At 34.4% G+C, this 14,509-nt stretch overlaps 1 protein-coding gene across 1 annotated transcript; it reads left to right on the forward strand.

Moving 5' to 3' along the window:
- Positions 1–2,834: 2,834 nt before the first annotated feature.
- On the forward strand, positions 2,835–8,139 carry LOC133185659 (ficolin-1-like). The gene is made up of 5 exons (XM_061320967.1): positions 2,835–2,840; positions 3,222–3,318; positions 3,442–3,606; positions 5,927–6,105; positions 8,059–8,139. Exons 1-5 carry the CDS (start codon positions 2,835–2,837, stop codon positions 8,137–8,139), a joined length of 528 nt encoding a protein of 175 aa, XP_061176951.1.
- Positions 8,140–14,509: the final 6,370 nt, after the last annotated feature.

Consider the following 14,509-nt stretch of genomic DNA (forward strand, 5'->3'; position numbering starts at 1 on the left):
ATAGTCATTGTACACTTGAAAATGCGTAGCATAGTAAAGGTGATCTCGAAATCGCTGTGTCACTGAACATTTGAGTAGAAATTCTAATATTCCCGAGTGAAGTTGGTAGTTTAATTCAGCTGGTGTCAGTGTCCTAGACGCATAAGCAACTACAGCCAACTTGTCATTACCTTGCTTCTGATAAAGAATAGCTCCCAAACAAATTTGTGATGCATATATATGGTTTGTTGAAATCAGGATAAGCCATCACTGGTGGATGAAGTAGAACATCAATGAGATCCTCCAAGATACCCTGGTGTTCCACTGTCCATGTAATCCGCACTGATGAACCCTTCTGTCCTGAATTTTAGGACTTTGTTTTCTTCTGCTTCTTCCCCAATAAAGGTGCGTCATAGTCATCTTTCAGCAAATCATAGATGGGTTTCGCTCTACGGGAGAAATTTGGGATATAACTCCTGTGATATCCGAAAAAGCTCATCACTTTCCGTCATCATCATCACATGTAAAGGCCTAACATTCCTCCCTCAATAATTCCTGGATTTTCTTTTTCTGATCTGTTGTAACGGAACATTTTGAAAGATCACCAGGTCGATCCCACTTTTCACTGCTTGAGTACTCACTTTATTCACTACTATCTGAACACTATTAGATCCTGTAGTCTCAAAGTGAATTGAGGAACAAACCCTTTCAACATGTCCTAAGGGTGTACCTTTTGGGAGGACATAGTCTATTTGGATGGATTAGACAACAACAACTTAATGTGTCTAGTATGCTTTGGCCTCACATCAATGAGCATTTCCTGTGATGTAATTCTATAGGCAACCAATTCTTGAGATGGAATGTAGACAACCTTAGTGCCATGCTGAAGTTATCTGCTCTTGAATGGTACTTTGACGATTACCGATGACTGCCTCAACTCGTCTCCTGTGTCTTTCAGTTCTCGGTAGAGGGCGTTGACCTTAGCCCCATCAGCAGCTGGTAGAGTACATTTTAATAAGTCAATTGCATCACTACTATGTACAGTTTGTAACAGGTCTTGTATAATATTATACCCCAGAAAAGGTTCATTCATACCAGGTACATCGGTGATCAGAAAAGGCACCTGAATTGCACTACCTTGTTCTAACAATTTCAAACTGACAGTAAGAATATCTTCAATAGGTATATATGAGCCAGAGGCAGATACTTATGAAAATTTTTCTTGCTGTAAACATTTTTGACATTCAGCAAAAAATTTTGAGTTCATATATTTGACAGCATTACAATTATTTTACGTGCAACCCAATGTGCTTTTTGACAATTTACACCACAATATGTGGCCACATGACAACTTGTGCAAACTTCGATACTTTCACTGGACAAGTGACAATGACAAGATAAACAACTCTTGGGACAATTCATTTGCCGGGTCGCAAACTGTCTCTCTAAGACGACCCGCTGCGGTTGCTCGATGGCTGAGGCTTCTTGTTTGGGCACTGTTGTCGACGGCGACCAGATCCACCACATGTCCAACAGTGGTTGCCGGTGGACTAGTAGTCAGGTCATCCAGGTCTGCTCCTTACATTTATTGGTTGAATCCTCACATCACTTTGGGAATGTCCCACTAGTTCCTTCAGTTTGTTCAAGCCGTAAGGATTTAATTTCACTCGAAGGTCATTTTTCACAGCCTCTTTCACAGAGTTGATCTCCAACGAAGTAGAGTTAACTTGAGACACAGAGTGTTTAGACTGGAATTTGTTTTGCCATCCACTCTCTTGTATGAGAATTTGATTCAACTCATGCATGAGATTTGCATCTGATATAGTCACATTGTCCGAGTGTTTCCTCATCTCATGGGGTGGTGTTTTATCTCGTATTCCAGTGTAAACTGTTCTTCTGAAGTGACCGCCAACCAGTTCTTGACTGTATTTGAGTTCATTGCTATCTTCTTGAGAAGCAAACAGAATACGATTCCTGAGATCCATCACACGCAAAAGGGGATCATTAGGGTTTTCCTTTGGATTTTGGGTTGCACTGGCAAGCTCACTGTATAACTCTTAAGCATTTTTTTCTACATAGTTTCCTCTTAGGATACTCCTTTGAGTAGCCAAATTTATGTCAGGTCGTCCATAAAGGTAACTACGAAGACTTGAGGATGGAACAACAGCCTTGATCACCCCATCAATGATGTCAACCTCCGAATATCCCTTTTGTTTACCAGTTTCAATTTGTCGAATTAGGCTTGTGTAAGATATCCCCGCCTTACAAACAATCTGACCACTGATTTCAAAGTCCTTATGTAGCTTTACAGCTGTGGGATTTTCTTATTTGACTTCTGGTTTCTTTTCGTTTTCCTCTTCAGAAACCCCGGAAGACTGTTTTCTGTTTTCATACCTACAGTTTTTTTCAAGTTCTTTCTGGGCTGCCTCTGCGAAAGTATATTTTACTGAGAGCAATGTGGTTCCAGACTGTGCGCCTTTCATCTCCTTCATAAAGAATTTATCTGCTTGCATCGCCACCACTAGTCGACCCTTGGAAGTATCAAAAGACTCCCCATATTCCTCCAGAATTCCTTTCATTGCTTTCAATGGCGCCATCATCAACTTTGATCTCACCTCCAGCATTTCCTCTATCTACTCTGCCATGATAAGATCCCGGACGAGCCCCCAAAATGTTACCCTGACCTGACAGAATCTATAAAAAAAAACCAGGAGAGGTGAAAAGATGAGAGAGTTTATTTGGTGGGTTTCAGCAATAATAAAAGTCTAACCTAGGAATACCCCACATTCCGGTTTTATACAAAACCAGAGTTATATCTTTTTTGATCATAAATTCTATAATAGATGTTACAAAAAATGGGGGTGACTGAAACCCAATATAAACTTCGTCACACATTTACCAAACATTAAGGCACGAACACTAGCATAACAAAGGAGAGTAGAATTTTAATCTGCAATTTGTGGAATTAACTGTGCTCCCGGGCAGAGTCAAAACGAAGAAACTGCCCACAAAATTTTGATTTTGATTTGGTTTCTAAACCCTTCTACGCATTGACAATTATAGATTTCAAACAATTCTGTATTGTTCAGTTTTCTTTCATTAGCAACTCTATATAACCAAATAGTGCACACTGGCATGTCTTATAGCTTGAATCTTTACAGATAATTGAGGAGAATGTATCACAGTGGTCCATGTTTATTGTTCAAATAGCAATAAATTAAAAAATCAAGCATTGTTTATAGGTCATTCAGAAACGACAAGATAGTGACGTCGATTTTTACAGGACATGGATAGAGTATAAAGACGGATTTGGGAATGCCACTAAAAACTATTGGATAGGTACATATATAATATATATATATATATATATATATATATATATAGAGAGAGAGAGAGAGAGAGAGAGAGAGAGAGAGAGAGAGAGATAACGAACAGTATTCAAGCTCAAAAATATATATTTAGGGAATGACGCAATCCACATCTTAACAAAGGATAAAAACCAAGAACTCCGAGTTGATCTCCAGAGACATAATGGAGAACAGGCCTATGCTGTTTATACCACATTTTACATCGGAGATGAAAACAATAAATATACACTTACAGTATCTGGATACAACGGAACAGCGGGTGAGTATTGTGATCCGCCAATGTAGTGTGATCAAGGTTTGCATATTGACAGTATATGAAGGATCAATGCATTGAGTGTAGAACGATGTACGTATTAAAGTACAGATAGACAGGGGGTATTATACCTTTCATTTTTTCAAATTTATATTCAAGTTCCTCAAAACATACTAGTTTTTTAATAGCTAACTTAAATCCTTCTCAAGCCATGGGGATCTTAGGCTCATAAACCCAATTTCTGTAGTGGTAGTAGGATGAGAGTCATTTATTTCTCTTGGATGAGACACCATCACAAGCTAACTCCCAGTGCAAGCCTTTACCCGTTTTTTGGTGATCTAAAACAATTTAATGAATGAAGGTTACTTATGCAAGCACACAGCACACTACAAACAGCTAGATGTGAACCAGCAACCGTTTGATTACTTGCCAAACGGCACTGGCCACTGAACCTTGGCACAGATCTCTTTCTTATCGTTACCATTTATTTTTCAATAAATTTAAAGAGGACCGACCCTCTGGGAAGAGAGATAACTTCCCAACTAAAAAAAATCCTTAATGTCCGATAGTTTATCTTACCAGAGTGTATGTAATGTAATGTAGTGTAAATGGTCAGTTCAAATAAACCATACATGTGATGCAAACGGCAACTTCTATTTTCTTTTGCCAATATTTTTTTATGTCATTAATAACATTTGACCTAAAATGTTTGCATCCAGTTTTCCTATTTTGCAAATTGATACAATTATATTCTTTATGAACAATTTTAAAAGTGCAGTAATGATTCATGTATGATTTTTTGTATACTGGTATATATTTTTAAACTAGAAAAAAGTCTATAAAGAATCTTCAAACGTGTTGTTGGTGCAAGTTATATTTCAATAGAATTCCAAGATATTTCCTTCAAATTTAAGTTCTGACATTCATTGTGATTTGGAATATACAGTTTTCATTATTATTGGAACAGTTACAAAGATTCAGTTTTTGTTTTTGTGACTTGGAATATTCCATTACATTGTGAAGAATGTTGGATTCATTACTTTAAATATGTTTTTGTTGTGTTTTCTTAACCCAATAACTTACCTGTAGCCGTCCAATAAGTTATTAAATATACTGTCCATTATTTTTGATAATGGACAGATTTTTTAACTTATTGGACGGTTACAGGTAACTAATTGGACTGACTTGGGCCGTTCAAGAAATAGAAGGTATTGAAAGAACAAAAAAATGAGGTCATACTAATGATTTACCAGTGAATACCCTATAATATCTGACAGAGTGACTTATCATAATTCGTTATTTTCACTTTTATATTTATGATGAAAGCTCTGTGATCACAGGGTCATGGGATCAAACCCCGACCGCGACTGAACTAAGTGGATAAAGCTAGGTAGCAAGTCTTCCTCTGCCACGAGCTCCCGAGGAACCGTGTCACGGCAGGCGTTAGCACGATAAAGATCCCTGTCTACTTAATGACTCTTAGTGCCGACTAAAGTGTAAGCCTATAAGACAGATAGTCGTTTTCAAAGAGTTTTATTTAACTGAGAGTGATAGGTTGTACAGATGATCGTATAGTGGCTCCTAGCGTCTCTTAGAACGTCGCTCCGAAGAGCCCCGTTCCGATGAGTGCGGCCCAGATGAGAGCGCTTGGTTAAGTTTGAATCTTATTTTTATAATGTACAATGCATAATACTCATTTACGTATGAAATAAACAAGTTAGATTTAAGTAAACAAGTTATGCAATAAATTGTGACAAAATCCTGGAGTTTTATAAAATAAATTGTAATTGAAACATGAACTTTAATAACCTTCAGTTCAACGTCCTAGTATTGTGCAAAAGTTAGTATAATGTTAAGATAACTTTTAGCAATGTTCCGTTACTGTTCCTGTATCGACTTTCAAAGATAGATAAACACCCTGGTAGCTAAAATTGTCCTTCATACGATTACCAGGCTTGTTTACTCTTACGGAAAAGTCTTACACTTTCATATCCCAATTGGATTATAGGGGGTCAATGCACTCTAACTAGTACATTTTAATTAGTTTATCTTTATTTTCTTGATTAGAATAATTGTCTCAAACCCTATAGGTTTACAAAAGTCTAAATTTGAAGCCATTAACTAGTGTTCGGTGACGTCTCTTCGAGACTGTAAAATTTGCGAATGGGACATAAAACAAGATTAAATTAATCAATCAATCATTATATATATGATATGTAATTTTATATTTAATACATTAAAACAGCAGTAACTTCAATAGTGCTTTATTTGTTATTATTTTTTACATTAAGCATCAAGCTGTAATGTTATCAATACTCTATTCTAGGTGACAGTTTGATTGATTGGCACAATGGTATGAAATTCTCCACCAAAGATCAGGATAACGATATGAGTAGCGTTAACTGTGCCACAAAATATCATGGAGCCTGGTGGTACAACGCCTGTTACCAATCAAACCTAAACGGACAGTATGCTACGTCTGCTGTGATTGGTGAAAAATACCCGGTATGGGTATACTTTAAAAATAGTCATGAAGCACTACAAAAGACTGTGATAATGATTAGACAGAAAAACTAGAGCCATTTTTGACATGCTTATAATGAATTTTATTTCTAAGCAGAAATATTCTTACATTTTCTGTGTGACTTACCTCTTGTACTAACTTATTTACTTTTTTCTAAGTAAGGAAACTTATACTCGTTACATATACGAGGGGTTATCAAAAAGTTCGTGGACTAGCGTCATAAAATTAAAACCGCTTTAGGTACATCAATGAAATTTTACACATTTAGTTAGCATCATCTTTTCTATCTTTAGAGTAAACCATATATCATAATTTTTATTTTTTAATAAATTGTTAGTGTTTTTGTAAGCAAAGGTATGTCCAGGAGGCGCAACCTCTAATAAGACGTTTTTTTCTACCTGAGTGTAACTAAGAAAAACTCTTTAGATATGTGTATCTGTCATCAAAAAATCTCGTTAATTCAGGCTTGTGGTATGAAACATCTGTTCAGTAAAATTTGCAATTTTTACCCCATTCTGTAATTTCTATGAAATTTTATCGTAAATTTTATATGGAGTGTCCAAACAATTATGGGCTTGAAAATAATGTCAAAAGGGGTGAGGGGTTTCTTTTTCAAACACTCTATAGAGTTTCGCTCCTGGAAAAACTGGTATTGACCTAAGGAATGTTTAAACTGGCTACAGAAAAATAAAATGCATCCAGAGTACTTGTTTTTTAATGCCCAAAAAGATTCAGAGAAATGAAATATGCACAGTTAGTGTCGATTTGTAGTCAGGGTGTCAAAAGTCAGTCACGTCGAAAATTGACGTTGATCATGTGTGGTAGAAATTGAACTCCAACAAGCTAAGTATTCTGGCATAATCAAGTGAGGATCTTTCCCCATATAAAGATCCATTAACAATATTATATGCATTGAAAACAGCTGCTCATGACATTGTAAATTCATATAAATAAGACGGGTTTAAGTCCTTACTTAACTCCAGGTAATCTCATCAAGATAAGTGTATGAGGTAGAGAGAGCGGACATTAAGAAACAATGACGTTAAGCGGACGTCATGACACTAAACGGCGACAGCGCCGGGTGATCACATAAAGTCTTTTTAATTTTAGAATAATTTTGCAAATTATCAACGTATCAAGCTAAAATTTTCAACATTTCTTAAACTTTTGTTGTTTTGTGTTCCACATAAATTTTGTAAGCAAAGACTACATATTATTAATTTTATCGCGTCAGTCCACGAACTTTTTGATAACCCCTCGTATATGCCATGATGAATTAAAGTTTAGACCATGTGAGCTGTCAATGACAAAAATAAAATGTAAAGATTAAACTTTTTAATGTGCCACTGATAAAATAATACGGTACAGAGTATACTGTGTAATTTGTAAGGTGATGCTGCAATGTAGTACACAATAATCTGTGTAATATTTCACTGATAAAAAGTTGCACAATATTATGTGTAATGTTTTGTAACAAGTCGAGCGGACCCTTGTCACAAAATAAAAACTCCTTTGTCAGGCATAACAGGTTTTTATTTAGGATAGCAACAATCAAGAACAATAACAACGAATGAGATGCTGACCATTCAGACAATAGGTGACCCGAAAAAGGGGGGGGGGGGTGAACTTGTCTTGCGACTACATTACACAGTTAATTTATTGTTGTAACTAGTATCTGCAAACAACTCCTTGTTCTCGAACTCAAAGTAAAACAACTTTGCGTAATTAATTGCGTAATATTAATTGTAAATTTAATAATTCAACAAGCGACGATCCGGACAGTCCCTAACTATTTGGGAAATCCAAATAAACTATCTTTGTACTAAACTATTAGGTATGGCTTATATTAAACTCTAATGCCACTTAACCTATGAAGAAATTATGCGTAAACTATTCAGAATATGTGTATACTCTCAAAATGAATTTATTTTCAGCTCAAGCTAATCCGAACAAATACTACCAAATCCGGACAAGCCATTCCGGACAAGAATAACCTAAGTGAACTTAACTACTGAACTACTCTGCACATCCGAGCAAACAATCCGGACAACTATTAAAATGTATAAAAGTGACATAAACTATCAAATAAACTTCTGAACTTGGAAAGGACTGACTCATAGAAATGTTCCGGTCATAAGTCCTAATTAATAACTCGAACTGTAAACAAATAAACTACTGGTCTACATGACTGGAATAATCTCTATACTCTTAAAACTGTCCTGTCCGGACGCGCAAGTCCTTATAAAAATTAGCATCATCCACTACAAGATTTATCATCTTGAATACCTTGGACTTTCTCTAGTTCTAACCAAACAACCCGAAGGGATGAAGAGTCGAGAGTGAGTGTCGAGATGCTGAAGCTGGGTCCTATATATAACCTTCTATGACCAATCAGCGTTTGTCCTTTTTGTCCGGAAAATTTATAACCAATCCAAACCCTGTACGGATCTATGGAAATTCCGAACAATTCCCGATATCCAGACAAGCTGAATTACAACTCTTAATAATCATTTAATGAACAATACAAGACCTTGTCCGGATTACTTTAATTATATGGACACTAAATAATGTAATTAGTTTAATAATGAAAATATCCAGGACTATGTAGTTTTACTATAAAAATCAAGATTCGAATCTAGGCGCCTTCTAAAGTAGTGCGCGCAGCGATATATGTAAATACGGAAGTATGACTTCACAACATATTGCGCCGATGAGATCGATAAAATAAGACAATAGTTCACCATCATAAGGTAAAAAATAGACAAAAATAGTGGTCAGCATCATATTACAATAATTAAAGATAAAAATAATGTACAACATGGTTGAAATAATGAAAAATCATGCAGCAGAATCACAAGTGACAATATGAGTTGTGAAGCGGTCAGTCAGACGAGGGAAACGCATGGTAAAGTACACAAGAAGTTCGCGAGCGCTAAAATGACGATTTCACATAGATGAAGGTAAAAGAATGCGCTGGTACTGAACATACATCAACAACTGGTAATTATAAACAGCTGCAGTTTAATTAAAACGATTGTTTTACCGTATTACGAAGAAATTTAGAAAATAAAATTTGTAAACAAATGATCGAAAATGGGGGAAGTTGTCAAAACACGAACGGTAATACTGCAGGTATTGTAAAACAAATCTGAGTTAAAATAAGGCATAATAAATGCTGTTTAAGCTTAATAAATCACTTTAGAATCATGTACTATGATTATAGTAAATTCCCATCCAGAATAAATTAATTGTAAACAATATAAAGAGTTAGCATATGAAGGTCTCACATATTACAGTTTCACTAATAAAAAGTAGCACAATGTTGTTGTGTAATGTTTCACGGATAAAAAGTAGTACAAATTAGATTGTTAAAATCATCAGAAAAAAAGGCAGTATAAATATTTTTGTAGTATAAAGACATAAAGGGGCACTTAACGCCTACATGTGCATCATATGCAGAAAAGGCGACATAACAAAAAAAAAAAACAAAAAAAAACTGATTTGTTTTCTATGATATAATGACGAACTCAGTCAATGACGGCCTCAGTTGTTTTCTATAACATGATGAGGGAGTGAGTCCTTTTTATAATATGATGATGGACTGAGTCATTTCTATATCATGATGATGGACTGAGTCATTTCTATCACATGATGACAGACTGAGTCATTTTTATGAGTCTTTTTCTATGACTTGATGACGGACTGAGTCCTTTCTGTGACATGATGATAGAGTGAGTCATGTCTATGACATGATTACGAACTGAGTCATTTCTATGAGATGATGACGGACTCATTCGCTTCTTTGACATGATGATGGACTGAGTCTTTATCAATGACATGATGATGGACTGAGTCTCTTTCAATGACATGATGATGGACTGAGTCTTTTCATTGACATGATGATGGACTGAGTCTTTTTCAATGATATGATGATGAACTAAGTCTTTTTCAATGACATGATGACGGACTGAGTAGTTTTCTACGATATATTGATGACTCGGGTGTTTTTTTATGACATGGTGATGTAAAGAGGAGATAGATAGTTAATGAGTTTACTTTTATAATAAATGAACAACTTTTCTTGCTCCGAAAACTGCCTCATTTTATATTTTTTTTTTAATGGCAAGGTGGAAAAATATCGGAGCTCGAATGAAGTCTCGTTCATCAGGACGATGACATGAATTTTAGACCATTTGTATAATGTTGGAAAAACCTTTGTCGATCTATAATTTTCTTTGTATCACATCACAAAGCTTTTTACTAGAAATAAGCGTGTATGAAGTATATTTAACCGATTATGTATTTCTGTCTGATAAGTTGTTGGAGAGATTTGTAATGTTACTTTTTAAAAGTTTTTTTTTTTAAGATGCATGATTCTTTCTATTTATTTGAAATAAAACAAATCATTATCCTAACCTCAGGCTATTTTAATTTATCACGGAAAAAACCATTTGCAGACCAGCTAGTGAATTATTTTTCCGCTGTTCTTCAATGTGGGCGAAATGATTCAACGCCATATTCATTAAAATTGCTTTTGTTATGAATTCACTTTGGAAATGGAAGATTTTAATTTGAAACCGATGTCAAGTGAAGTGCATGATTACGGCTTATCTATAATCCTCTACAGGTATTCAAGCAGTAATCCCCATTATTTATTTTCAGCTCTGAATATAAAACAAAGACACTTAGGGAAAAAAGTTCCTTTTCTTCGTAAGAGGAAGATATATATAGAGTCAAACCTGTTTTGAGAGGCCACCTTAGGGAAGTTTTGAAGTTGGTGACTTTAGACAGGTGGCCTTTTATTTCAAATAGCCAGTCAAACAATAAATGAAAAAAAATTTAACGTTATACTTGATTAATTAAAATTCAGAGAATAAAATTAATGAATTTCACTTACAGTTAGTATGCGTACTAATTCATGTATATTTATCATTTAATGATGTTATACTGGAATTGAAAAAAAAAAACAAACTCTTTCTATTGTAAGATATATATAATTTAGGTGGCTCACAAGGTATTTATGAGATATTTCTTCTCTTAGACCCCGCCCCCTCCTTGCACACACACATAATAGGATGTTTAAAAAAATAAAAGACGAATATTTCAGCCAGAATTTGTCACTCTCTCTCTTCAATCAATGATCAGCAAATAGTGTGTGGTTAATCCCCCCGAACTCAACAGTTCTGTTTAATCGGCAGTTTACTTATTTAGTGATGCTATTAAACTTTATTTTTAGCTTAACTTTTATAAAGCTATCAGAATTTTAAAAAGACACATAAATGACGTTGACCAAGGATGTGTATTACGTAGTTTGAAATCATTGCGCAGGTGTCATATGCAGTAGAGCGTATCTAATTCCTATCCATCGTCTCCTAAGGGTAAAATTAACGAGATAATCAAGCCAAACAGTGTATATTGTATATAAAAGAGTAGCAATAAGGGTTTCTACATAGAAAAAAAAATTAATAGGTTTGAAAATATCGGTAGTCAGGGGTAACGTATGATGTAAAACGGATTTCGACAACCTTGATCTTCTCAGAAAATATATCATTGGGTCGTATTCTAGCTAAGGGTTTTCATAGCAATTATTATGCCTTTGTTTTTTATTAAATTTGACTATGGAATGTTCCTTACATAAGGCTCCTGGCGAATGACTCGTCGACAGGGGATGCTTACTCCTCCTATGCACCAGATCCTACCTCTGAAATTTCTAGGGGTCCGTGTTTTTTGCTCTGTTTACATTTTTTTTTGTAGATTTACGAGATCGATCACGGCTCATCACCTTTTTCATTGTGATGGTAATTTGAATTGACCTTGATTTGTAAAATAAGGAAAAAATTGAACGGTTATTTATTTATTTTTTTTATTTGAAGGTCATTCTTATTTTTTTTTTACAGTCGTTAAACTATGTACATGTATTACTTTAAAAAGTATATATGTACTGTTTTTTTTTTTTTTTGTTTTTTTTTTCAAGAAAATTGAATGTAAAGCCTGAATAAAGAGACTTTTTTTTACATTCTATACTGTTTAACACTTAAGTACGGTTTTGATTACCTTCTTGCGGTGTAAGTTGACTTATTCGATTGATCGATGTAGTTTTACATCGATTTCAATATTATTTCATTTAAATGAGATTTCACTGCATGCATGCCGACAAAGGGCTTCAAATTAAGAATTTTTTCCGGCAGTCAGGGCAGTTGAGCATTTGGTGATCTTTTTCGTGCCAACACCTATCGTAATAAGGTGTCTCGATTTTATTGATTTCATTTAAAAGAACAATGGCTTTCATTTCAAAATGCCGAGTACATGTACTTGGTGAAGGAACAGTTGCTGTGTATTTTTTTTTTTATCGATAAGGTTTGTTGAGGCCAGAGATTGAAGCCACGTCCTTTCAATCACAGGGCAAGCACTCTACGTTGACTCAAGTTCATATACAATGTATCGAAATCAGAATTTTCTATAGAAGTGCATAAATTTTCTATTTGTAATGACTTCAATTTGCAGTTAGAAAGCTTTGTTCTGGAAATGGACCACATGTGAAGAGTGCATATACTTACTTTGATGAGAATTTCTGGAGTTCAGTAAAGACTTAAACCCGTCTTGTTTATATGACTTTACTATGCCATGAACAACTGATATCAATGCATAATATTGTAAATGGATCTATACATAGTGAAAGATCCTCACTTGATTATAAAATCATAATTTGCTTTTCGGAGTTCAATATAGCTATCAAACATGATCAACGTCACTTTTCGACGTGACACACTTTGAACACCCTGACTACAAATCGACGTCATTCATCTCTCTAATCTTTTTCGGTATTTAAAAACAAGTACTCTGGAGAATTTTATTTCTCTGTAGCCCGATTAAACATTCCCTAGGTCTATGCCGATTTTTCCAGGGGTGAAACTTTATAGAATGTTGGAAAAGGAAACCCCACCCCTTAATTGTTTAGACATTTCATATAAGATTCGAAAGCAAGTTTAATTAAGTTGCCTAGATGGCCGAGCGGTCTAGCGCGCTGTTCCTGTACGGCTAGGAGACTGATTCCGTAGGTCGAGAGTTCAACCCAGGGTTGGGGTGGAGGTGGGTATCCTGATAAAAGTTCATATTGTTAATATATATATATATATATATATATATATATATATATATATATATATATATATATATATATATATATATATATATATATATATATATATATTGTTTTTGTGTTTTGCTTTTTTTTTAAGGAAAACTTTTCTTTGTTTGAAATATCATCAATTCAAACCCCATTCTATTCTTAATTGAACATTTTCCACAAAGGCCATTAAAATCGAAAAAGATTTCTTTTTTTCAAATAGATGTCATTTTAAGCAAACATTCAATTATTATTTTGTTACCTTTGAAAATGGGAGCTTTGTCCTAGAAATGGACATCATGTGAAGTGTGTATTTCTGGTTTATCTGTAATCCTTATCTGTAATCCTTAAGAGTGTATTAATGCACTACTTGAAAATAAAATTTGGTCTTTATATATCTCCTCCCCTATGAATTTACAAAGTTGTAAGCTTAAGTCACTGGGGACATTAAATATATACTAACCGTTATTTTCTTTATGTTATGATTCGTGTAAAAATCAAAATGAAACCATACAGTTACAATCTAGGTAGGTAACACACACACAAACATAAAAAAAAATACTCACTTCAAGGGTCTGGGTCCGTAGATCCCAGTTTTAGGTCTGCAACATTTTATAAAATAATCATTTGTGTATTAGCGTATATGCATGATTTAAGAAAAAATCATGAGCGTTTTAAAATTCAATCAGAAAAGAAATCTTCGCTTTTTTGGACAATGAAAATCATATTTCACACCAATCAAAATTTCTGAAAAAATACTGAAAAGCTCTAGCTTTAAATGGTAGTCACTATAGGCAGGTTGCTGTTATTTTATTTTGATTCAGCAATCGATAAATCACAGATTTGAGGCTGTAATCTTTTTTCAAATAAGATAACCTACTTTAAAAAAAAGAAGCTGAAGTCTACTTGATATGTGTATAGAAAATAAGCTGAAAACTTTATTTCTATGCATGATACTGAAACAGTACGGTCAACAAAGAGCTGAAATCTACTTTACGTGTTATAGATAATGAGCTGTAAACTTTAATTCTAAGCATGACACTGAAACAGTACGGTCTATCTAGAGCTTAGTCTATTTTGCATGTTTATCCTACTCACTATATCTTTGGTTAAAATTAAATAAACATATAAATATTTTTTGTTACACATTTATTGTCGAAACTGAAGATTAGAATGACTATATATTTTCTATGATTTCTACAGAGTCTGAAACATCTGTTTCATATTTGTATGTTTTACTAGAAGAAGACGCTAATGGT

The sequence above is a fragment of the Saccostrea echinata genome, unplaced genomic scaffold (genome assembly GCF_033153115.1).
Source record: "Saccostrea echinata isolate AGI-Se365-2 ecotype Australia unplaced genomic scaffold, CSIRO_AGI_Sech_v1 ptg000012l, whole genome shotgun sequence".
Lineage (NCBI taxonomy): Eukaryota > Metazoa > Mollusca > Bivalvia > Ostreida > Ostreidae > Saccostrea > Saccostrea echinata.

Excerpts from the sequence above, each read along its gene's own strand:
- LOC133185659 (XM_061320967.1), top strand. Across the intron at positions 3,319-3,441 it reads CACTAAAAACTATTGGATAG|GGAATGACGCAATCCACATC; the intron begins GTACATATATAA and ends ATATATATTTAG. Across the intron at positions 3,607-5,926 it reads TGGATACAACGGAACAGCGG|GTGACAGTTTGATTGATTGG; the intron begins GTGAGTATTGTG and ends ACTCTATTCTAG.